The sequence below is a fragment of the Papaver somniferum genome, chromosome 9, assembly GCF_003573695.1.
Source record: "Papaver somniferum cultivar HN1 chromosome 9, ASM357369v1, whole genome shotgun sequence".
NCBI lineage: Eukaryota > Viridiplantae > Streptophyta > Magnoliopsida > Ranunculales > Papaveraceae > Papaver > Papaver somniferum.
In genome coordinates, this window is record NC_039366.1 from 131611887 (window position 1) to 131639210 (window position 27324).

A 27324-nucleotide genomic window follows, 5' to 3' on the forward strand; every position below is an offset into this window, starting at 1 on the left:
TAGATTAAAGTTGTTTTCAAGATTGTAAAGAAAACTGAGACAAAGGATTCCGCCATTAACCAACTATCAATCATTCAATCATAACAATAACTGTGCAACTCATACATTCAATTTGATCTAAAATATTGCCCAGATAAGTAGATTTCAAAACAGTAGTTGTAAATCGCAAGCATGGAACATCAAAAACCTTTTAAGCTAGCATGCACCATCAAGAGAGAACAATACTACTTAAAATCATATAATCAATTTAAGTTCAATGCAAATAATCATAAAACAATTGCAAAATTTGATTTAAATAGAAATTACCACATAATAATTGGAAAAATGGCTTCCTCCATCGCCTTAGCAATGTGGTTTATCTCCTCATATTATTCACATGCTCAAGATAGGTGTCCATAGCTCAAAAGTGTGAAAAACAAAAGAAAACTAATACAACATGCAGTTTGCAACGCTGTATAGGCGTTACAAATCAGTTGTTACAAAGGTTTGACTGTTACAGAGAACTTGGTAAATATTATAGCATTGTTACGAATTTGAGACGTTATTCTTGATTCGCAACACTTTTTCTTCATACAACAACAGCAGCGGCAACAATTCCTGCAGCTCTAATTCTTCGTTCCTTCGCCTTTGCTTTCACCCAAAACTCTCTGTATGATCATCTCTGAGACTCCCAACACCTTATGTATATTCCATAGGTCGAAAAAATCTCAAGAATATCTCATTCTCCCCGTTTTCTTCTCTGCAAGTTAAGGCTTTTATTCTTCCATTTTTTTTTCTCTTACGCGTCTTCCAAATTTGTCCAAACTCTTCTGTCGATAGGACCAAATCCTAAGAGCACATTTCTTTCTTCCCAAACAACACGTAACTTCCATAGTTAAATCCCAAAGTACCGTGAATATCACACCTTCCCTGTTTATCGAAATCACGTGTAAAAATCCTTGTTTGTCGAATTAAAACCTATTACCATCCATGTTTGTCTCAACAGGGGATTACCAATCCAAATCCGTGATTATATCCTCATGAAACTCTTCCAAAATTCGTGTAGAAAATTGCAGGTGACTCCCGCCAAAAGTGAAATGTGAATGATGAAGATGTGGGTGCCCCTATCTACAACGATGGTATCTTTAACATCCGGGGGTTCCCTGATCCAAATGAGGGGTACCTTCAGTAACTTTTCGAGTACACTCAGTTCTTCGATCTTTCAACGTTTAGAAATTTTAGCAGTCAAACAGCGGGTAAAAGATTCACATCCTTGGGCCGCTATTTACAACTTTTGAACTCCAGTCGGTTCCACGATCATTAGCAGTGAGAATTCCATCACCAGCAGGCATCAACGCTCGCCTTTGTTCTTACTGCTCATGAATAGAAATGATTGCTCGTATTTCGAAATTGATTCTAAAGGAACCTATTTCACCAAGTAGTGTTAATTTCTTCCTTTTTAGAATAAGCCCGCATTTTCCGGGGCAGAGCCTTTCCAACCGAAGTTACTTATCTTTCCGATTTTTTCGCACATATTTATTTCTCGAAAACACCTGCACATACACATACACAAAATACCATAATAAGTACAAAAATGAGCACTAACAATACGTAGAATGAGATCAAATCAGACATAAAAATGTGTGTATCAATCTACTATAGAAGAAGAAAAATAAACTCTTGTAGAAGACAAAGTTAGAGTTTTAGTTTCTAATGAGGAACCTATTCAGCAACAAGTTGAGAATTTTCCTTCCGTTGCGTTTCAGCGTGATGACGTGCACCAATTTGTTACGTTTTTGATGAGTACGTGTCTTACGCATTATCTGTTTTTGGAGATGATCCGTTTACCTTTAAGAAGGAAATGAGTAATACTTATGACATTAAATGGAAAACATGTATGAGGAGATGAAGACTCTTCACAAGAATGGAATTAGGTAACTTGTTAAGTTGCCTAAGGGTCGAAAGAAGATTGGGTGCAAGTGGGTCTATACAGTGAAGGATGGATCCCAAATTCCAAAGATATTATTAGTGGTATACGATACAAATAAAGGTTAGTGGCTAAGGGATGTGCACAAAGAGAAGGTGTGCGTTATAATTAAGTTTTCTCTCTGGTTGTTAAGCACACCTTGATCGCTGTCGTATGCGTCAAAAATAAATTACACTTTCTCACAACTCAAAATAAATAATATAGCAAGGGTAAGAAAGGATCGTTCCCACAGAAAGGATTTAGGTTGTCAAGTTGTTTCGGTTTCCTATATAAACAAGGGGGGATTTCTGATTTTTATGTAAAGGAAAATAAACTAAAAGCAAATAATGAAATAAACAAGCAAATCAATAAGATGAAGATGTTGGTCAAGGATTAGTTTTTATTCACAAACATGAATTTGTAACAATAACTAGAATTTATATTTAATCTCAATTTATTAAAAGTCCTAGGATACCTTGATCGCAAGAATGTCCCGCTAATTTCCTCGTGTCATCAACAAACACATTAAAAGATGCGAATGTGAATTCTACCTAGAAAGCAACTTAAAGTGTAAAAGCACAATTAAGTTTAACTCCCTAAGAGCACTAAGTTTTATGTTTTTTGAATCTTGACCTGATTCGATTAGAGTATATTGGATGGGGTTAGGTGGCTGCTCTGATCCAACTGTTCTGGTGCTCCAACAATCCTTGTTTGAGGGACAATTGAGACCTGTGTCCTGCTAGCTCCAAGTCCGTGAACACACATAGCCTCAGAATGATGAATTTTGCCTATATTTCTCTTCTTTCATGTCAATAACTCCAAAACACCGATAAACTCAAAATCAAACATAAGATACATAATTTACAAGAAAACTCGCATAGAAAGCATAAACAATAGATAAATATCAAGGTGTTTTAGACGGCTATCACACCTCCATCTGAGTCCTTTTAGCATTTGTGGCGCAGTTTGACTTAGAGCTCGAGCAATTAGATATCAAGACCGCTTTCTTGCATAAAAATTTATAGAAAGGAATTTATATGTCACAACCCATTGGTATGAAGTTGACGGTAAGGAAGATTATGTGTGTCAACTCCATAAATCAATGTATCGTTTGAAGCAATCAGCAAGACAATGGTACAAGAGGTTTGATACGTTTATGTTGCAGCAGAAGGACACTCATAGTAAGTATGACCAGTGTGTGTACTTAATAAGTTTCCCGATGGAATTTTTTTATCTCTTACTTTACATGGATGATATGCTCGTAGTTGCAAGAGCAAGTCAGAAATTGATGTTTTGAAGAAACAATTGAGTTTAGCGTTTGAGATGAAGGATTTGGGTCTAGCTAAGAAGATTTTAGGTATGAATATTACTCGAGATAGATAAAAGTGGAAATTATGTCTTACTAAGAAATCCTATCTTGAGAAGATTCTTCTTCGATTTGGAATGCATAACTTCAAATCTATTGGTGTTCCATTACCGCATACAGTTAAGTTATCTGATGAGTTATATCCTTCAACAACTGAGGAGAAGGAGTTTATATCGAAGATTCCCTATGCTAATGCGCTAGGTTCTTTGATGTATGTTATGGTTTGTCGGACATTGCACAAGTAATTGGTTTAGTTAGTCGTTATATGGTCCCCAGGAGAACATATTGGTGTGCGGTCAAGGGAATTCAGAGATATCTTCAAGGGACCTTGGATATTGGTTTAGTGTCTGAAAATGATCAGATTTTGAAATTTTGCGGATATGTTGATTCAGATTATGCGGGTGATAAAGATAAGTGTCGTTTTACTTCGGAATATCGTTTTATATTGAGTGGATGATCTATCAGTTGGAGGTCTATCTAACAATCAATTGTAGCTTTGTTTAATATAGAGACAGAGTATATTGGTACCCGTGACATAGGCTATAAGGAAGCATTGTGGCTTTGTGGTTTAGTTGAACACTTGGGGAATATACAAATAAGTGTTGTTGTGAACTATGATAGTCAAAGTGCATTTCATCTAGCAAAGAACCAAGTTTTTCATGCACGCACCAATCATATTGATGCCGGCTATCACAAAGTTCGAGAATTGATTGGCAGTGAAGTAGTTCTTCTAGCGAAGGTTGATACTAAAAATAATCCAGTAAATATGTTTACAAAGGTCGTTTCGAAGGTCAAGTTTGAGAGGTGTTTCAGCTTGATCAATACTGCTCATTGTTGAGGCCCTAGGGGTGCTTTAGGCCACAATGAACTTGTTTTGAAGATAAACATCTGGAAGGTGGAGAATATTTAGATATCGTCAATGTTTTAGGAGGGTTCAAGGAAAGTTTAGAATCTTCCAGGGGCAATTTAGCTAAGGTAAGGGTTTCCTTATTTAGATATGTTTGGGGTTTCCTAGTATAACTCATATACTTGGAAGCCAAGTTTGTGACCTATATAAATTATTGTGAAGCCTTAAGGAAAACACATAACACAAGTCACAGTTTTACAATCATTCTCAAAAGAGAACTTAGGGTTTAGAGCGTTTTGTTCATAGATAGTTATTTAGTGCTTGTGAAAAGTAACTTGTTGGTCATAGTTTGTAGATTGATTCATTAATCATTATGGCTTTAGTTCTCTATAAGAAGTTCTATAGGTTTTTCCTATTTCCCATCCCCATTTTTCCTATTTCCAATCTCCTTCACAGTTTTTTAAATCGATTTACTTTTTAATTGTGGTTTTTCCTATGTACCAACCATAAAAGTCAAAATGACTTTGATTATCCCTCTTTTTCATTGTAGAAAATCAAAAACTATAAACCCTAATTTTGGGTTCCAATAAACTATCATATTACATCTATTTCTTTATATTTTTTGTCATTTAATTTACAAGACATAGATGAGTTAATCGATGATTAATCGATAAACCATTATCACCGATGATTCCAATTTAAAAAATTAGGGAAAATTATTTGAACCTTAGTTCAAACGGATATCCAAAAAAATTACACTAAATTCTATTAAAAACTCATTTAATCACATGAGAAGGGTTGTCTCATGGTGTCACCTCTATAAAACTAACTATAATTGGCTAAAAATAGAGCACTAGTCTGCCCCTTTTCTCTTTCTGAATACTGGAGGACTTGGGGTTTACTTGTTAATCTATTTTTGTCTTTATCTGGTGATCTTGTTTTCCCCAAAAGAACATCGGTCAAAGATACTGCAACTAGTACAGTGTGAATCATTAACACGATATATGCTCGCCTCCCATTAATTCCAAGTAATATGATGGGCAAGTCCAATCGTCCACCATTTTTAATATCCAGCCTACATCACACACCAAACTTTCTCTTTCTTTATATTCACGGAAGGTGGTGAATCCGGTGATGTATTATATATGGAGATGGAGCATACGAGATATAGGTTGGTGGCGGAGCTGAAGATGGAAACTTGAACTGTTACCTAGGTTTTTATTTGTTTTTGGTGGTAGGATGATTTTATTGTTGGATGTAAATAAAAAGTCAAGAGATAGTATTTAGGACATATGAAATTTGATTTGGGTGGTATTTAGGATAATTGGGGATAGAAATTATGGAGGATGGGAAATAGGAAAAGTGGGGATGGGAAATAGGGAAAACCGTTCTATATTAAGATTTGATTGTAGTTGTTTGTGGACGTAAGCACATTGCCGAACTACGTTAAATCTTTTGCCTTTTTTCTCGATTTTTTTAGTGTATATCTTGTTTTTGTTTTCTTTAATTCTGCGTCGATCCAAAGAATTGTAGAATTATTTCTAAGGAATTAATCCTTCATTTTCTAGTCTCACATTGTTCTTGAAACTCTTCCAAAAATTGCTTGTAGAGTGCTATATATATGTGGTCTTTGTGAACACTAATTCGTATTCATAAGAAACTATGGACCTTCTAAATACTATCTCTTCCAGTGAGACATGTATTCCTATGGTTGTTGATAATCTCACAACTACGAAGGAAGATGAGAAGTCATATCCTAAGGAGAAAGATTCACCCTTTATTGGAGAAGAAGAATACGAAGAAGCCAAGAGCAAACATTTCCAACCACCAAAGGTTTACAACGCTTCTTAAGGAACCTAAGAAGACTAAGATAGAAGTGCGGGGACTTAAAACTATTCTGCAAAAATCTATCGAGATTCAAGAATCACTTGTAATATCATAATAAGTTTGGAGGAGTCAATGCTCTTATTCATAAACCCTATGTTCCAATGCCGGTTGCTGACAACGAGTTCGGGAATTTGAAGAATCCTTTAAGGGTATATCTTTCTAGTTAATTCCTTATAGAAATTTTATTCTTATTGTTTTAAGGAGGAACACTAGCTTTGGGAGTAGCATTTTTATATGTTCTACATTAACTATTTCAAATAATATCATCTTACAATGATTAAAGTTTATTTATTTAAATTTTATTTTGGAGATGACACTCCAACTTTGTGCACCCTCTAAAACCGGGGTGCACATTCCTCCCCACCCTATTGGAGGAATTGCTTGGTCAAAACCACTCTGACTCTGGTTTATCCCCGGTTCCACGTATCTTTTTTATTTTATTTTTTTTAATGGATAATACAAAATAGGAAAGCTATTTCAATCGTTCTTCATAATCAGAGTTGGCTGATCTTCATCGCCCTTTCAATAAAAAATCTTCATTGTAGTCCTTTCAAAATAAGAATTTGGTTGAATTCATCTTGTTTTTCTCTTCTATCTATACCCATCGATTTGGAATTTTCAAAGAAATTTTCTTGTTATCTTAATATTAGGTTGGAAAACTTCACCTGAAATAGATAGCTATCATGGGTTTTTCTTCTTTCTCTGCGATCTATGAGGAAATTTATAGGATTTAATTTTTGTGGACAAGGATTCCTGAGATTGAGATTTTGCGTAAGGGTGATTTGAATTTGAGTTTTCAATTACCATGGAATCTAATCAGTTGAGTATACACGGATCCACGCCTAGTTAGTAAGTTCACGAATGATTCGCGAATCATTCGCGAATTTTTCCGTATCACGAATTTTACTGTCTTATTTGCGTACGTTTGCAACTCCGAACCCAAATCGCGTATTATGTGGTATTCCCGGATTATTCGCGAACCGTTCACGAATTTTACGTATTCCGAATGATACGTCCGCTTAATTCGCCATAAATTCTTTAGCTTTTACTTTTCAAAGACTCCACTTTTTGGGCTTTACTGCCTTCCGAGCATACACGACCGAATATTAGACGTGTTGTAATTTTTATGAAACAAAAACGACTGAAGAGATTTGAAGGTGAAGGTGAGAGAGATCTCAAACTCACTAACCAAGCATCTAAACCACCATACGACGTCCTCTTGGATAACTAATGTTGTATATATTATTGATATCATCATATTAAGTTTATTTTTTCTTTAAATAACTCACACATATGCATAAAAATTGGTCTATGACCTTATAAATACAAATTATTTGTTATATATAGATACCGAATTTTCAGAGCCGAACTCACATTTATAAATCGAATTATACACGTACGTATGCCGTTCCGAATTACTGACGAATCACGTCCCGTTGACCGAATTTTAGACCGAATCTGGATTTTACAAAACCGTATAATACTCGTACGTTTGCCGTTCCGTACGTTTGCCGAATCCCGAATTTCTAACTAGGGTCATCCACGTACAGAAAGTGTAAGGCTAATTAGGATTTTTTTTTTGTTTGTTTGTTAAAAACTAAGAGGAGGGATCCCTTGACAGGCCCTCATTTGACAAGTTTTCACAGTCTCAGGTCGGCCGTTAGATGAAAACATAAGGATGGTCGAGATTGACTTACACTAATAGGGTAAATCTGGGTAAACCCGTGACCCGCAATTTATTTCGTCGACCGTCGTTTTCATTTTTTTTCTCTTGTTGAATGTTAGAGACTGAGGTTTGATCATCAAAGCAAAAGAATGTGTACAATAAAAAACAAAGGAACCCATTTAGTTTTCTTTTACCATTCAATTGGTTTTATTCTCATACTCATCACATATTAATCGATGCCTCTTCATCAACTGTCATTTGAGTGACTACGCCAATTCTTCAGTACTTTTGGATCTATTGAATTCCATTGAATGGAACTAGGGTCTAGATACAGATTCTCTAAACCCTCACTTCTTTCCCTTCTTCCCCAAATAAGCCATGAATAAACCCTCACTTGTTAATGTCCAAAAAAAAATCCTTATCTTAAAGAATTAGAAAAAGGTCGCTCATGTTGTTCTTTTTGGAATAACATCAAATGGGAAGAGTTCAATTTGAACTTTTGCTTAATTGATATTCCTTCTGATTCTAAAGAAAAAAAATACTATCATTCTTTTTTAAACGGAGGGAATAAATCTTTGTGGGGAATGCGGCTCCTTGACGAAGAATAAGTATACTTGGTGAAATCATATAAAGAAAAAGCTGGTATGTTATCTCTAATCTCGATAGGGATATATTATGGTTTACAGTTCCAACATGTTCAAGATTCCAAAGCACAAAAGATACAATAACTCCTCATGAAAAACAAGAACGCAAAAAAGACTCCTAGTGTAAAAGTAACAGAACAACAGACACACAAATGCCACAACACTACAATGAATAAAACGCTACAATGAATATTAAAGGTAGCCAGAAAACCATTCACCAATCAGAGAACAATTAAAGGTATGCAATGAACTATTATCTATGAATTATTACCAGACAGGTGAACCATTAAGCGAGCGGCTTTCTATCGGCTTTCTATCACGTTACGAACCCATAGTCTTCCCCTATTGCTTTACACATCAAAAGAAAATGTTGCCACGTGGGCTTTTAAGGGAATTTTCTCTTCCCTCATAGGACATGGTCTTAATCTTCGCCATAATAACACAATCTTTGGGACAGAATACTAAAACCCTCCCCCCACACCAGTGCAAATTGTACAGTAGCTGTGATTGCGTCTGGTATAGGTGTACTTTAAAAGTGTGCCCTGTCTGAAGTGCATGTTGATTCATTTTCTCTCGAAGGAATCACCTGCGTTCGTTGAAGTTCAATTCATCACTAGATAATCAAAACCCACTATTCATGCTAAATGATCATGAATTGAGATAAGGGATTCTATATGGGAGTTAGTCTACCTTTTGACTATTCTCAAAACGTCTCCCACAAGGTGCAATGAACCAGTTACCAGAACCTAGAAATACAAAAACAGGAATAGTGGCATCAAAAATATATATATATCTTTCTCTTTCAAGGAAAATTAAAGCAAAAAATATACGGCTGATATTAGTATCTGTTATCAAATGTGTCCCTGACTCCCTTTCCAGAGCCAAATGGTTGTTGAATCATCTTTGTGATATCAGTGAATGTACCTCGGTGATCTATACATAGTTCACTCATCAGTGAAATTTGAATTGAGTGTTACATGCTTTATTGTGTTATTTAACATTTTTACTCACTATTGCCAGTGATGTGCAGCTGTGAACTCAAATAATTTATGTTTGCGGAAGAGGATATAAGTACCTGAAAACGAACTGATCGGTTCTGTTGGACACTATCCCTGAGCCATTTAATAGCCAAAGGCAGTGAAGGAAACACTGAACTGGTCTCAGAATTCCTGAAATTGTGTTCGGAATCTTCCTTGCTTTCTTCTAGTGCTGAGTCTGAAGACAAGTAGAAAACAAACTACTACTGTTATGCTCACTCTGCTTTGCAGAAAACTCAGTTGTCATTATCATAGTTAATAGAAATTGATAAAGAAAACAGGTAAGCTAAGAAGAATTATTGAGGCAGGAAAAGTCTGGTATTTTCACACTTATAGAATAAATGAAAAAATCACCTTTCTCTCCACGAAGAAGATTTTCCCACACTCTCTGAAGTGCTAGTTGCCAAGATAAATCAATTTGTTGATCAGATGATGGTAAAGCATGAGAGCCGACCTTGTTATATACCGATTGGTTTGGCACAAATAGAGCCTTCTTGAAGTGAACTCCTGGATATCACATGTACAATTGTATAAAACAGCTAAATTTCTCATTTGGTCCTATATAACAGCTGCATACAGTGTTAAGAACTTACCATGATTAGCGCAAGCACGAATTAGACGAGGCAGAAGAAGCTGAGGATCTCGCACTGACATGCAATTGAATAAGAGTATCTGGTCACAAGTTGAAACAAAGCTCAGTGTATGATTGCAAATTAGTGGTGGAAATCATTAAGTAAACGATGCACAAGATAACAAAACCCGAGTGAAATATAATCACAAACAAGTCTGTGTAAAGAAGCAGTCTTGCCTTAGGAGTATATGGTTGACATGAAACATTAAACGATGGTTTTCAAAGTACCAAAGTCAAGATAAGGCAAAAGGGCTCGAGTTCTTGACTTTACCTGTGTGGAATCTATCCTTGGAAACTCATTGGGGCCCTTAAGTGCAATATTTGAACTCTCACAAGGTTGTTTCTTCAAGGAATCACATTGTTGAATATTTTCTTCGATGGCAAGAGAGAACCATTTCCCGCAAATTTCCATGCTTTCAGGACTATGAGCGCCATCCAAATAGAACACCAGATCTCCAGGGCCTTCCACGTTAACGAATGGATCGGCAACAATCTGTGCCCGTCCTTGCAAGCTCGCAGTCGTAAGACCTTCGACAAACTGCTCAGGCAGAGAGGTCTGCAACCGTGCACATTCTTATAATTTATTTCGGCAATGTGGGTATAAAAAAGTAAACACCTTAAGTGTACAACTTACACTCTGATCCAGATATGTTTCGAGATGGCCCGTCTTCTGAAGCCAAGTCCGGCACAGGGCAACAGCAAGACCTGCATTTAGGAATTGGTGCTCACCGTGAAGCCCAAGTTGCAAACCATTAAGTAAGCTGCTATCCAGGGGATGTACAACTTGGAGAGGTACCTGTAGCTAGTATAAAGTTCAAGTATAAGCTTAACAAATTAATTCCTGTCAGTGAGACATGATATAAACTAGACTTGTCTTTTAGCAAGTGAGGAATGAAAAACTGTAAGATGGTAAAATACAGGTTATCACTCTTCAACATGATATCCTTAGATTGTTAGTTTTTATCAAAATGACATCCTTAGATTGTTAGTTTCTTTCAAAATGGTTTGGCCGTCCAGATGCGTAGAGTTTCGTGATTTAGTGATGTCAACTTCATTTGGGATTCAACAATTAGGATTTCGAATTAATTTAACTAAGAATTGTAGAAATTACAGCTTCAGGTAAAGTAAAAGCACTAAAGTTAGTTGCATAAGCTTCTAATAGGATAGAACATCATACATCTAACTCGGAAGCCCTTTTCTCAAGCACGCCCATTGCTTCTTCAGGTTGAGGCACCGTAAATGCTGGAACTCTATGCTGAATCACGAAGGGTAAAAAAAATGTTTTAGGAAAGAAGTCTTCCTATTTGTATGAAGGTATCTATAAAAGTAAAAGTATTTAGTTTCATGATCACCTTGAAAATACCAGCTTTCTCACCAGCAATTGCCCCAAGGGTATAGCCTGCCGGGAATCATCAGAAATAAGCAAATATGATAATGTTAACCTAAGATTTCAGGGATGATTCACTGAAAGGGACTCCACAGAAAAATCACTGACCCAGAATTTCCATGTGATCATACCCAAGGGAAGATATTCCACATGCAATGGGTGCTTGCACCTGAAATGCAATCCACGATGTGAATCATGCTCGATTGAATTTGATTAATGCAATTATGATGTTCTCCAAAAAGTGACTCTGACATGTTCATTAATCTGTACATCCATTTTTTGATAAAATGTAACTTACCAAATTTGTAGCATCAAACTTTCCGCCTAAACCAACTTCCAATATAGCAACATCCACCTGCTCAGTGAAACTTGTAATGTCAGCAGAAAGGAAAGTTTATAGTTCACTCAAATAACATGCTAATGGCCACGTACAAACAAATTTCTGAAATGGAACTATTGCAACAGTGATAGTTACTCTATCAAGTTGAAAGAAAAAGAATTCATGTATTGACCTGCTCTGCTGCAAATATCTTGAAAGCAAGCAAAGCAAGGAACCGGAAGTAAGTAGGCATTGGTACATCTTCACTACTTTTTTCCTGCATCCAAGATGCCATAAATCATGAGGGAATGACCAAAGCAAGAGCTCCCACTTACAAAAAAAAAAGTGTACCTTGATTATTGAGAAAACTAGAGGAAAATCAAACAATAATGGAGGGAATGAAAACCCATTGGTTTCAAAAGAATTAATCAAAATGCAAGCAAAGTAACCAATGCAAAAACCTTCAGACGATCAAAGCACCACCAGAAGTACCCCAGAAATTTGTCTTCACTTATTTCCACCCTGCAAAGGACAAACAAGAACTGGAAATAAAAGGACCATCTTACATGCAATTCGATTCAAAAGAAGAGGATCTTTCTGGCTTTAATTAAATCTGACGCATGTAAAATTAGGACCTTCACTTGGATAAGAATTGCAGAATGAAAAGTAAGCAAAGTTTACTCACCCATCCAACCGAAATCTTTCCCGGATATCAATGAGATGAGGAGATGTGAAAAGTCCAGTATGAAACCCACAATTACGCAGTATTGATTCTGTAAATGTACATGTTGATCCCTTCAAAATGTTGGAAAACAGCAAAGTGAGATTTTTAAAACTGATACTAGCAATTCAAATGCAATAACAAGAATGTTCACATTCTACAAACCATTTGTACGTTGCACCAAAGCTGAGAGAACAAAAGGGATCCAAACCAAAATATGCAAGGTAGTGTCATATTAGTGAGGTGTTACTGTTACAATAACCTATTCATAATCCATGTCCAAATTTTCATCAAAATGGCGTATAATAATTACCCTAAATTACTAGACTGTTAACCTTGTGATACTGAATTTTGGGATGTAGATTGAAGTGATTCAACTTCGTTATCTGAACCACCAAGGGCTGAAGCACTTAGTTTTAAATATTAACTTCTACATAGAAATAACAGTGGTTTTGATACTCTTGAATTTTCACCATCTTTATAATTTGCAAATTCTATTACTACTTCCTATGAAATAAATTGTTTTGCTGAAGCTAACCCTCTCCTTTCTGAATATTTACTCATCAGCATTTGAATTTCACATAATTCGAACTTATAACAATAAATACTGATTGCGTCTAGTTTCAAAATGATCTCACTAGATAGATAAGACACATCTAAATGGATTGGAACGATATATATGATATATATATATATATAGAGAGAGAGAGGTGCCTATGAAAATCCCACATTCACGTCACTCGCAAAGTCCAATTTGTATGCCCAAAGTGCTTGTAGGGCACTTGTAAGTCCGTAGAAATACCTAATTAAATTTTCTCCACTCATTAGAAAAAACAGAACCTTCAACATATTAAAATTCATCAATATAGCTAATTATATTCTAAAATATAACCAGACATTGCAAGTTTGCAACAACTGAAAGACTTGAGACATATGAATGGGCTCTCTGAGCTGCGAAAGCTCTTTTCCACTCTTATGTATATATATACTAAGGGATTGCACTTGGAAAATAATGAGAGTAGATTTATCCGCTCGACTGAAAGGAGAGGCCCCTATGGGTACTCGACCATTTCCATACTAGCGGATTCGAGGAACCATGGGTCCAGTACATTTGTTTACAAATTAGCATCTCTTTAGGTCAAACAATTTGATTCAAACTTCTTCCTTTTTATGTTTATTTGTTAGAAATCAGTGAAGCTGAATCAACAGTCAACTCAATATCTATTAAGACATGTATGTGCAACAGAGCAAGGAGTGATCCATAATTTGGATTCTGGTCACCGGACACAGATTTTCAATAAAATCCTATACACTACATTGAATTTGGTCTAGCTGCTCTTTTATCAAAAAACATAATCCATATGTGACCACACTATGAAAACTACCATAATAATCTACCCCAAACAACTAACCATTGGCAATCTTTGTCTCTTTATCTCTCTCATAGAAAACACAAACAATTTACCATCCAATCGTTAATAAACACTACTTCTCATATTCAGTGCAATGTTCAAATGCTTTATAGTAATATATGTTACAGCCGGAAGTAGCATTTTCATAGAAGCTAATAAAACCTTAAATAGGAAGAGAAAATGACAACCTTTCCTTTAGTACCAGCTACATGGATAACCTTCATTTGAGAAATAGAATCATCCAAATCCAATATCTACACAATCCACAAAACCTTACCCAATCATTTATACACTAAATTATGCAATCAAAATTAGGTCACTGGTAAGTGATATTACCTTAACATAATCGAATAACAAGTCGAATCGATCACCTTTATTAGACTTATCAGCACGTGAACGTTTAGTAATCAAAGAAGACAAAGCATCCAAAGCTTCTTCATAAGTAGATGGTTTAACATTCTTCTTTGAAGATTCAACACCATCATTATCTATATCAAATTTAAACACAAAACCCAGGAACGGACAGTAAAAAGTCAATATAATGAAATTTGTTGTTTAACATGAACTATTGTGTTGTTGGTGATGCAAAGGTTTATGGCGGTTGAGGCAATTTCACAAACAGATTGGAGAAGATAATTAAGATAAAAATACATCAAGGGATGAAAATTTAGTCTACGAGTTTAAATAAAATGACCTGAGAGAGAAAGTACCTTCTGCCATGATGACTTGGCAATGAGAATCAGACTCAAACCAGAGATGAAGAGGCAACAAGAGCTTATCGTATAGTGATAGAGAGTGAGAGACGGAGAAAATTTTGCTCCAGCAGTGCTAGAGCAACTTTGCTCTGTTGGGATCCTAGTCCCACATTGGTTAGATAGGGTTTAATTGGTAGCTTATAAGTCAATAAGTTCCCTTTTTTAGTCAACCGGATATCGATTTGAGTTCTATTCATGGGCTTATTACGAGTTTAGGATCGGTACCCTAACATTTGGTATCAAAGCCAACCACCACTATCCATGCCCCCTAAGAGATTGTGAACTTATGTCTTATGGCTTATTACGAGTTTATGTCTTATGAATTTCTCTTTCCTTGATAAGAGATAGTGAACTTAGTGATACAGACATGGGACTGTTAAGATATGGTTAGAATGTTTACTAGTTAGAATGATCCATTGCAAGAAGGGTGTACTTATTCTAGCTGCAGTCAGTGTGTCCAAGCGTACATTGAGTCAACAGCAAGATCTAGCATCTAATGAGCCTCTAGTTTCCACTGATTCCATTCATGAATGAGCAATTTTTTATTCTTTCAAATGAAATACTCTTTCCCTCTGGTATTGTACTTCGTTAATAATGAAATGATAACAGCGAAATGTAGTGGGTCTGTTTGGGTATATACAGTTTGCCTATTATTTGTTGTACAACAAGTTCATTTTTCCGGGCACCTTATTTTTGCAAACAGATACTTATTAAGAACTCACTTTGTTTGTTACTTTGTCGATATTTGTGCATTTTTTTAGGAACCACTAACATTGGACGGTGAAGTAACTCATACCCTTGTCGAAAACCAAAGCTTTTTAGTACTTATGCTGGACTAATGCTGTTCGAGGCTGCGTTGTCACATGTCCAGGTTTATGGTCTCATATGTCGCAGACAGTGCTACGCAGTGGCGTCATTGAAAGGATACAAGGCTTGTGTTGTATTTTTTTGTATTTTGTAAACTTGATGTCGCGAGCCAAACTAATCTAATTTTACCTTTATGAAAACATATCTGGGATTAAGAACTCCAAACTAGTAGTCATTGTATAGTGAAGTAGGCTTTGAAAGGTATTCTGTGAAACAATTATTGCAGTATTTTGCAGTCAGTTTTTGCTTTGCAAAAAGATGCAGTCAGTGTTTTCAGTGATCTGCAATCCAATCTTTGCAACTTAGAATATGTCTATGCCGCGTTTTTTCCAGATTGTTGCAGGTCCTGTTCTCCCATTGGAGTCCCACTTGTTCTCTCGTTGCAGTCCCAATCCATATCTGTTAAGACTTGGTCTTGTTCTATGTATAAGTACATGGTGCTGAATGTTTCAATAGACACAAAAAAAACGTTCTTTATGGGATGTTTTTTGAATTACAGAAGCTAAAAAAACACTTGTGATTACCAAATTAGAGTTAGTTACTTATGGTTGGTGATGTCACAAACAACCAAAACGAATGGACGTGGAGCTGCTAGAGCAAAATTTTCTCCATGAGAGACAGAGATACGGATGTTGCTTTTCTCTTGAACCCTGTTTTGAGGCATACAAATTGATTATTAATACCTAGGGTGGGGTGATAAGGGGAGGCTAATTGGTAATAAATTATTTAAATCACAAAATACATTTTTACTGCACAAAGTTGGTCAAAAAGACCAAAACAAATATTTCCTGGGTGAAACGGACTACTAGGTTTAGATACTGTTTATATGGACATTAAACAGAAAAATACTGTTCATTTAGCCAAAATGGATATTTGACCCAGGAAAATAAAAACAAAAAATATCAATCACCTAAAATACCCCTTTTTAGTCTAACAACAACCAAAACTCCACCAGTTGTGCGTGCTTCTTAACTGCAACACCTAAAATACCACTTTTTAGGCTACGACCAAGCAAAGCAGACACCTCAAAATTAGCCTGGAACAGGAAGTTCAGATAATCTGGAAAAAAAAATCAGAGCAGTCTAAACAAGTGCCAACAACACCTACCTGAGTGAAACGGAAAATGTTATCAAAAAAAATAAATCACATCCTGACCCTCAGCATCTCTAAAGTGCGCATAAACATACAAACCAATAAGTCCAACACCTACGCATATTGTCGACAGTTATACATAGTGCTTGCTCCATTAGACAAACCAGTTGGAGGATTAGATTTTACCGGGTTCGCACATTGACAAAGCAGTTGAAGGATTAGATTTTTCCGGACTCACCCTACAAAAACAGAGGCTATGATGTTGCATCAACATTACTGAAGCACACATGTATTTTCCGGACTCACCCTACAAAAACAGAGGCTATGATGTTGCATCAATATGAGTCTGTTTTGTCGTAAAACAACAGAGACAAACTCCAATCAAGGAATTCGACGACAAGATAAGATGCAGGTCAGCAATATGTAAAAGATATTACCATGTTTTACACCGTCCTGAAAGTCGAGAATAACAACTACTCCTTCGTATAAGTTGAGATGAGCACTCCAGATTGCATTTCTTGCATAACGAATGACACATATGTCAGTTGGACGACAAAATTAGTCACATGATCAATGGATCTCAGCATGTACAACAACCATATGATCAGTTACTTTCTATGACTTTGTTTGCTAACAACAAAAGGGAATAAAATTAATGAAGATGGAAGCAAGACAGAACACCTAACAAAATATATAGTAGGAGAAATCATGATGCAAATACTGCCATATCTCAAACAACAATCTACCACAGACAAGCATATCAATACTCATTCAAAACTATGCAGCAAACAAAAAGTCAAATTTTACCGGAGAAGCGCCATAATCTCGACAAACAACTTCAGGCTAACAAAACCAATATAATAAGCGAAGATAATCCAGAATATACAAACTGCCATGTATCACATATAGATAGAGAACCAAAAGTGCTCCACAATGCATAATGAGAAAAGTAAGTTAAAACTCTCAGTGACCGATGCAATTCTGCGTCTTTAAACACCAAGCTGGCTACTATCATCGGTGAAAACTAGAGGCTTAGATCTAACCACGCCATGGCAAAACAAATCATTCAATTATCAAAACCACTAGAACATTAAGGAAACAAAGACAAGATAAGTCAAACAAAATCACGGAAACCATCAATAAAAACTACAAATCATTTACCTCCCAAGCAACCACGACATTATTCACATAAGCTAATCCTGGGTTTAGTCATAACACGAGTCCTGAAGACAGATTATCCTTTTTACTTTAAAGTAAGTGTTGCATCAATATTGCCTGCCTTGCATCATATTGCAGAAGTCAATATCTCATCATATCGAGCTAGCGGAGTAGTCAGCTCGGACTAAAACAAAAATAAATGTATTAGAAACTAAACCAGAAACACACTTCATGATTAAATAATAACGATTATGAAACCGTCTTTGACAGCCTTAGTAATATCTTCTTCTCTTCTATTGAAAGTAATACCTTAAAAAAGTTATATTACATTCTACTACTAGATGAAATTGGTTTCATCCTGAGTATTTTCATGAAATAAAGTTATATCAATGAGTGATCTATATGAAACTGATTTCATCGTGAGTATTTTGACGAAAACACAATTATATCACAGACTATAACTAGATGAAACCAGTTTCATCCTAGTATAACATGGATGAAACCAATTTCAGGTCAACCCAAAACAGGATGATACTGGTTTCATCCTAGTATAACATGGATAAAAACAATTTAAAACACAATTATATCACAGACTATAACTAGATGAAACCAGTTTCATCCTAGTATAACATGGATGAAACCAATTTCAGGTCAATCCAAAACAGGATGATACTGGTTTTATCCTAGTATAACATGGATAAAAACAATTTCAAGTCAATCCAGAACAGATGAAACCAATTTTCATGTTACTATCAAACATTGATGAAATCAATTTCAAAACAAACTAATTCGCTAATTTCATCATCACTGTCATTGTGGAAGGAAAATCAGGAGAATTAAGGCAGGTAACGCCTAAACCCCAGTTTCATACGTGTTTACACAAGAAGAAAAAAACAGAATGAAATTTCACTCATAAAAATGATTTATTTCTGAAAATTAAGGTAGTTAACATCAATTCCTGTGAAATTGATGAGTTCGGTTAATAAAATCATGAAAAAAAAAATTAGGATTGAGAAACTTACCAGTGAATGAATTTGAGAACTCTAATTTTGGTTGGAAGAGAAAACCCTAATTTTGGTTTGAATGAATTTGAGAACTCTCCATTTAATTAGGGTTGCCGGTGTTTTTGTGGTGGTGGTGATATCAATGTTGACGATAATGTTGATGTTTGCGGTGGTGGAGGAAGGTGGTGGTGTTGGTTGTAGTTGTTGTAGATGTTGAAGGTGGTGGTTGTAGTATTGTCGATGGTGGTGTTGATAGATCTGGTTATAGAGATGGATAAACACGATGTTGTCGACGGCGTTGGTGTTTTCTGGTAGTAGAGATGGTGGTGGTAGTGTCAATGTTGGTGGTGGAGAAATTTGATGTCTGTCGATGGTGATATTTGGTGTTTCTGGTAGTGGAGATGGGATTAACGGAGGTGGAAGAAGATGAAGGCGTTGGAGGTTTTGTTGAAGAGAGAAGAAGAACGAGTTAAGGTTTTGGTGGACGTGGCAGGGTAGTTGTGTCCATTTCAATCAAAAGATTCTTTTGGTCATTTGACCCAGACGAAATCTCTACCTGTCCATTTGGCCCAGGAAACACCCATTTTTGGCTATATAGCCCATTTCCTGTTTTTACTGATGGTGGGTTTGTTTGCAGAACCGTTTTCAGGAATTTATAATTCCGCGAGATTACAAATTCTGGCATGTAAATTTCTCGTGTGTTTGGTAATTTCCACCTTTAAAATTCTACATCCAAACTCACCATAAATGGAGAATTTATTGGGCCGACTGACCCCAGGGCTCCAAGGGCTGAAGGAGGGAGTCCCTTTTATGACCATTTTTTTGTAAATTGAAGCCTAACGTAAATGTGCAATTTGATAAAAAGATAGGAAATAATTACTATTAAAAAATCAAAAATGCCCTTTCCTTTTGGCCCAATGTATCAATATTTTTCCATGGGTATAATTGTCAAGCAAACTAGAATATAACATATCTAAAAATCTGTCCCTTGGAATTTTATAAATTTTATCTCGTTGGTAGTGAAAAGCAGTTAAATACTATAGTTTCCTCTCTCCACCATAAAGACCTCAAAATATGTTTTTTTTCCAAAGACACAAGATACGCTTTTCTTATGTCCTTTTATAGGTTCTGCTACACCCTAGATTTATTTGTACGCTTCACAGACGAAATGTGAGAAGGAAGTCCGCTTATGATTTTAAAGAGATATATACAATGAGTACAAACAAAATTTTTTGAAAATTGAATGTATAGCATTATGCAAACCAACACAAAGGATATATAACATGTTATGCCTCAAAATAACATTCCAATAAAAAAAAAGATGTATAACGCGTTATGTAATAACGGTGTTTTGTTTTCTTTGGTCGGCCCTCCCCACCGAGCCAGCGGTGTTCTAGTTTTAGAACTTAAAATTATAAATTTAATTACTACAAAATCAGTTTTATTTTTCATTTTCTCTTCTTCATGGAACTTATTCTTGAAAACCGATTTCAAAATATCGTCGATTAAACACAACAATAAACCGATTTGCACACAGAATCGTAATCATTCTAGTCATTCTTCTAATCGTCGAATTAAAGAAGAGGAAGAAGAAGAAGAAGAAATCAAGTCGAGTAAGGTTATGTATAAAATATTTCCCGCAAACTAATGTTTAATTGACATATGAGGTTTAAAACGGGTGTTACGGTAGTTACAAATGAGGTTCAACTGAAAATTAAAACGAATAATCAGCCGAACTTCTCGTTGTTCTTTATTCTTAAAGTACTACTAAAAAGTTCGGCTGATAATTAAACATGAAAGTGATAGATGAACTTCACTTATCGAAAACACACACTAAATTCGGTTGTTCAATTTTTTGTTCGAATCAGCCAAACCTAAATTCGTCAGTTACAGAGTGAACTTCGACTAATAACTGAAAAAGTGGGGGTATAACAACCACACCTAATAATTCGTTGGGGAATCTGTATGGACTAACTCTAATATAATTCAGAGAGCACCCACTTAAAAGCGAGCTCAATCAAAAAATATATAAAAGAGCTTAATTTCAATTTCTGAATACAATCTGCAATCGAACGGATAGAAATCGGTAAACCCAACTGATATGAGAAATAACTTGGATGGTACCAATGACTAATGCCCAAGTGCCAAACAATTCCTATCCAACAATCAAGATCGCATTTACCAATTGATTGAACTACGCACAATCTGTGATATTTCAATTATATAAACAAACATAATGAGAAAAAAAAATAACACAAACATCAAAAGTTTTGTTAACGAGGAAACTGAAAATGCAGAAAAACCTCGGGACCTAGTCCAGATTTGAACACCACACTGTATTAAGACTCTACAAACACCAGCCTACTACAAGTTAACTTCAGACTGGAATGTAGTTGAGCCCTAACCAAGTCTCACACCGATTAAGGTACAGTCGCGTTCCTTACACCTCTTGAACCACGCCGGATTCTGCGCACTTGATTCCCTTAGCTGATCTCACCCACAACTAAGAGTTGTTACGACCCAAAGTCGAAAACTTATAAACAAATCTGTCTCGCACAGATAAGTCTATTCTGATAGATAAATCTGTCTCTCACAGAAGTTCCTATGAAGTTTTTGTTCCGTCTATTGATAAATCAAGGTGAACAGGAACCAATTGATAATCTGGTCTTATACTCCCGAAGAGCAGTCTAGAAATATCAATCATCTCACAATAACTTAATTATATGGTAGTAGAAGAAGTTATCGTGGAATCAAAAGAATCAGACGAAGAGCTTTGTGATTACTTTATATATCTTACCTATTGGAGATAAATCTCGAGCTAATCTTAGAGAACATAGTACTCAATACAATAAAACAAGTAAGATTAGAACATGCAACTACAGAGAAAATAGTTGGGTCTGGCTTCACGAATCCCAAATGAAGTCTTCAAGTCGTTAACCTAATGGGGTTTGGGAAAAAACTAGTTTAAAGGAGAATCGACTCTAATCGCAACTAGGACACCGGAAAGTGTTGGGATTAGGTTTTCCAGTTGCTAGAGTTCTTACTTATATAGTCTTTCAAATCAGGGTTTGCTTTCAATCAAAGCTAAGATAGCTTAGTAACAAAACATTCAATATTCACCGTTAGATGAAAAACTGATCTAAAATTCAAGCTAAGTTTGCTTAAAACCAAAGAAATATCTCTCCACCGTTAGATAGTCTTAGCTTTTTACACACAAATGAAATATACCTTCATTTAGATATGGTTACTATACCTAAACGTGTATATTGAGCTTGCTCAATAACAGTTAACCGAAGTTAGCCATATGAATACTTTTGTCTTAACCGCATTCATCTAACACTTCTAGATCAACTATGATAATCAATCGATCATGAAAGATAATCAAATGAATCCAATTGTGTTCCACATAGAGTTGTTCAATTTTTCACTATTTCATATAAATATGTATAAACCAATTGAATCAAAATCAGATTGATTCGTAAGAACCAATTCAGGAACATTAAGCCACGGTTTGCAGAAATTGCATTCCTTAATTCATAAATGTATTTATTCATGAGTATGAAAAATATACTTGGCCGATTTTAGAACTTTAACCACTAATTTTGCAAACAGGTACGCAAACTATAGCCTCCGGACTTTGGTCTTGTCCAGCAGTTTGCAAACGGGTATGCATACTGCTGTCCCGGACTCCTGGACCTTAACTCATGTAGAACCGTTCGCATACTGGTATGCAAACTTGGTTCCCGGACTTTAACAGTTAAAACTGTTCGCATACAAGGTATGCAAACAAGGTTCTCGTACCTGAACCACACCAAAACAGTTTGCATACTAGGTACGCATACTGTGATGTATCCAGATAAAGGTTTTTGTCCTGAACTCACATTTCAATCATTGAAACATCCTTAGAAGACGACAATAGCTGTCTCACACAAACTATTAGCTTATAAGTAATTTTCCAGTGATCAAATGATCAATACAAAACTTTCTGAGTCGACATCAAATGATTGTCTCATACAAATCATGTAAGATGTTTCAAGGCAATTTTCACATGATCATCTTTTGACATATTATTTAGTTTCCAACATATAAATTGTTTCCAACTAAACTCGTTAAGAATATGATGAACGTATCTAAAGCAAAAAACTTCCAGCACATATTTCGATAAATAGATAACCGAGATAAACTCATCTCGAAATATCAAATGTGTATAATATAAAAGTCTATATAGCTATACGACTTAGTCTCATTAGTAGATAGAATGAAATATACTTCTGAGTGATAGATAAGTTTTAGTCTCCACATACCTTTTGTTGATGAAGTTCCTCCAAGCTCTCATCAGTAGATCTTCGTCTTCAATCGATGAACACCGTGAAGTCTAAAGCTCAACTACACATTCTATCCAAATCCGAGACATAACTATAAGTAGACTAGAATTCAAGACTGTAGTTTTGATCAACTAAATTTGACAAACAAGCTTAAGATAGCAACGCTTAAGAGTTCGACCGAGCAGTGCTCTAACAATCTCCCCCTTTGTCAATTTTTAGTAACAAAACTATGAATACATATGGATTACAAAATAAATAAACCTTATAGCTTCTCATCCATAATGCTTGATTTTCTTGGATTCTTCGCCACTGAAAGTACTTCAGTGATTCTGAACGTGTTCAACTTAGCATCATTGTTGTTGAAGATCCGCAGCCGAAAACATATGAAAAACATTTTTTCTCAATCATTGTTATATAGTGTCATAGTATTATTACACAACATCAAAGTCCAATTATATCACAACTTTGACAATAATACTACGGTGATATGTATCACTCCCCCTTAGTCAATACTTCCACCTCACAACGAATACCACTCCCTTTTACATAATGATCCGTAAACCATATGTATGTGGTGTGAACTACCAAATAATTCTCCCCCTTTTTGTCAATATAAGTTGGAAAAGGTATGAAAACTACGGGATCATAATGAAATTCTTAAAGAGATAATTCATGACTAAAAGAGAACATATCAACCTTGTTTCGATAATTTCACATAGTCGAAACTTAGTGTATTCATCAAGGAGTTTAAAAAGATACAAGCTAACTCCTATAATATTCCACAACCGTACTCCCCGCAAAGATTTAGCAATTAATCACAAGTTCAATTAATAACTCTCCCCCATAAAATGTTGTTAAAGCATAGCACGGTCAACCTCGCATGCGTTGCTATATCAAGCATGTTTGTCAATGTTAGTGATCAAAACTACAAAGTCTTGATTTCTAGCCTATTAGCTAAGTCTCGGACTAGGATAGGAAAAGTGTAGTTGAGCTCAAGGACTTCATGGTGATTCAACGACAACGACGAAGATCTACACCAAGGAACCATGGAACTTCATCAACAAAAAGGTATGTGAAGAATTGAACTTATCTATCACTCGAAAGTCTATCTATTCTTCTCCTACTTCTTATGAGACAAAAGTCGTATGCTATATAGACTAGATCATATACACTTGATATTTCGAGATGAGTATTCATTACTTATCTTTTACTCGAAATCATGTGTTGGTAAAGCGTTTCGCTTTGATCAGGTTTATTTTCACCTAGTGACGAAAGTCATGAAAGTTTCAGTCACTTTGGAAATTGCTCTGGCGAGAAAGGTCTGTTGTTCTTCACGACTGAATATCGCCCTTTGAGAATGTTTCAACGATTGAAATGAGAGTTTAGATTATATAACCATGTATTCCTTGAACCGAAGTTTTCGAACTTTGTTGATCAAGAGAAATTGGTAGGATTGTGGAATTGGCTTGCCAAGTCCGCGAACTGACGGAAGTTCTCGACGAAGAATTTCTGCTGGGATTTCCAAAACTCGTTTGTATGCTAAGTCGCGGAAGTTCTCGACCCGAGAATTTCTGCTGAGTTTGGAAAACTCAACCGATTAACTTAAGTCCGCGAACTTGTTTGTGAGATTAAGAGGTTATGATCTAAAGATGTGCTCTGAACATGAAACATTAATTATTAAGGAATTCTTTATGCAAACCGTGGCTATAATGTTCAAGAGCCAATTCTAATCGAATCGAATCATCTTTTTTCAATTGTGTCTTGTGTAGTTACATAAGATCTCATAGCAATTGAACAACTCTTAGCTAGTTCATTTGAGTCAATTGAACTAGTTATGGTGAAGAAGAACATGATTAATATGAGATGCTCATATGGTTGACCTTTTGGGTTATCATGTTGAACCAACATACATGTACTCGTTTGGGCATGGTTTTTCTCAAACCCAGTAAACGTGTACCCAAGTGTGTATGACAAGCTATGTCTTTCGATCTAACGGTTGAGATATATTGACTTGAATCTAAATCAGGTTTTCATCTAATGGTGAATAGAGTTTGCTTTGTACCTAAGGAAAAACCGTGATTTGAAGGCTATATAATGGAGACTTCTAGCATTGAGCAAACCTAATCCCCACACGTCTGTGTGATACTAGTTCTCTCGCTAGAGTCGATCTCCATTAACTCTTGAGTTTCTTCTCTAAACTCGAGTTAACGACTTAAAGTCTTCATTGGGATTGTGAAGCCAGACCGGTACTACTTTTATCGTTGTTGTGTGATCTGATCTTGCATCTTCTATCGTACGAGTACAATCGATTGATTGGCTTGAGATCGTGAGAGTTCTCCGATAGGCAAGATAAAGAAGTCACAAACATCTTCGTCTCACTGTTTGTGATTTCTCGACAATCCGTTTGTGTAGTCAGGAAGAATTGTAGAGAGGTGATTGATTAATCTAGGCTGTTCTTCGGGAATATAAGTCCAGATTATCAATTGGTTCCTGTTACCTTGATTTTATATCTAAAGACGGAACAAAACCTAGGGTTTATCTGTGGGAGAAAGATTTATCCTTTTGATAGACTTTTCTGTGTGAGACAGATTTGTTTATTATCAAGTCTGTGATTTTGGGTTGCAACAACTCTTTGTTGTGGGTGAGATCAGCAAAGGGAATCAAGTACGCAGTGTCCTGCTGGGATCAAAGGCGTTGGACTACAACTGTAACTTGTATCAGTGGGAGATTGGTAGGGGTTCAACTATAGATCAGTCTGAAGTTTGCTTGGAGTAGGCTAGTGTCTGTAGCGGCTTAATACAGTGTGTTTTCAATCTGGACTAGGTCCCGGGGTTTTTCTGCATTTGCGGTTTCCTCGTTAACAAAAATTCTGGTGTCTGTGTTATTTCTTTTCTGCATTATATTTTATATAATATAAATAATTTAGGTTGTGCGTTCGTGATCATCAACTTCTCTAATCCAACTTTTGGTTGTTGATTGTAGTTGATTGATCCTTGGACATTGGTCTTTGGTACCATCCAAGTTCTCTCTTTGATAAAGACTCACTATTGATTTTAGCTTGAGTAGAAATCAAATCGAGAGATTGAGATAATAACTCCTTGAGATACTTTTTATCTAGATTGAGTCTGACTGTCTAGTTGATTCTCTAGCAAAGTATTTCGGAGTTAGTCCATACAGATTGCTAAGCGAAATATTGGGTGGTGTTGTTAGACCCCCGCTTTTTCAATTGGTATCAGAGCAGGGAAACACGTTAAAGACCTCATCAGTCTGTGTTTGTAGCGATCTTACTCTATGGACAGAGGTGCTATCTCTATTAACGTACCACCAGTCTTCGATGGCTCAAATTACTTATGGTGGAAAATTTCTATGCGAGCTTTTTTTCAATCGCGTGATTTTCAGTCGTGGGTATATGTAGTCAATGGCTATGGTGCGCCAGTTGTTGCAGCCAGAAACGGAACTGTTCACAAGAAAATTGGTGAATATAATGCTGCCGAGATTCTTGTTGCAAAGCAGAATTCTGAAGGGCTGAATGCTATCATACATGCCATTTCCCCAAGTCTTCAACACCATGTGTCTAATTGCGCTAGGTCTAAAGATGCTTGGGATATCTTAGAAACCGTATTTGAAGGAAACTCCAGTGAAAAAGAATCTAGGCTTCAAAACCTTAATTCCGATTGGGAGAACCTTCGTATGGCAGATGAAGAAACATTTGATGAGTTTAATCACAAAGTGTCTGAAATTGTGAATGCATCTTTTGCATTGGGCAAGACTATTCCTGAAAAGGACATTGTGATGAAAATTCTCAGATCGCTGCCATCCAGATACGAGTCTAAGAAGCATGCCATCGTTGAGGGGAATAACCATAATAATTTCTCCAGAAACACCTTGGTTGGGAAGCTAAAGATCTTTGATCATGAGCATACATCCAAAGTCGGTAAGGATGTTGCCTTTAAAGCACATAAGAGCACTAAATTACTTGCCAAAGGTAAAAGTGTTCATGTTTCGAAGGATGATCAATCTAAGAATGATTTTTCAGATGAAGACCTTGACAAGTCGGTCTCCTTGATCACAAGACATTTTAGGGATCTTCTGTTAAAGAGAAGTGAACGGTTTTCAAGAGACAAACCTCACGGTCGCATACCTCCTAAAAACAGGGATGCTGACGAGGCTGATGACGAGGACATGCCTCAGTGCTTTAAGTGTAAGGGTTTTGGCCATTTTGCAAACGAATACCCTAATCGCAGAAAATATACTGGGAACA

General features: G+C 36.0%; 1 protein-coding gene across 2 annotated transcripts; it reads right to left on the bottom strand.

The window, feature by feature from the left end:
- Positions 1–8339: 8339 nt before the first annotated feature.
- Positions 8340–14730, bottom strand: LOC113310734 (folylpolyglutamate synthase-like). Of its 2 annotated transcripts, none has more exons than XM_026559498.1 (17): positions 14573–14730; positions 14199–14350; positions 14051–14116; positions 12415–12524; positions 12191–12251; positions 11923–12006; positions 11709–11765; positions 11519–11579; positions 11376–11422; positions 11201–11278; positions 10658–10819; positions 10295–10579; positions 9986–10064; positions 9747–9899; positions 9431–9570; positions 9046–9101; positions 8340–8941 (listed from the first exon to the last, which is right to left on the bottom strand). In XM_026559498.1, exons 1-17 carry the CDS (start codon positions 14580–14582, stop codon positions 8938–8940), a joined length of 1605 nt encoding a protein of 534 aa, XP_026415283.1. In that variant the 5' UTR covers positions 14583–14730; the 3' UTR covers positions 8340–8937. The 2 variants fall into 2 exon arrangements, with proteins under 2 accessions (XP_026415283.1, XP_026415282.1); XM_026559497.1 differs by having other exon boundaries at positions 10658–10825.
- Between the last annotated feature and the right edge of the window lie 12594 nt (positions 14731–27324).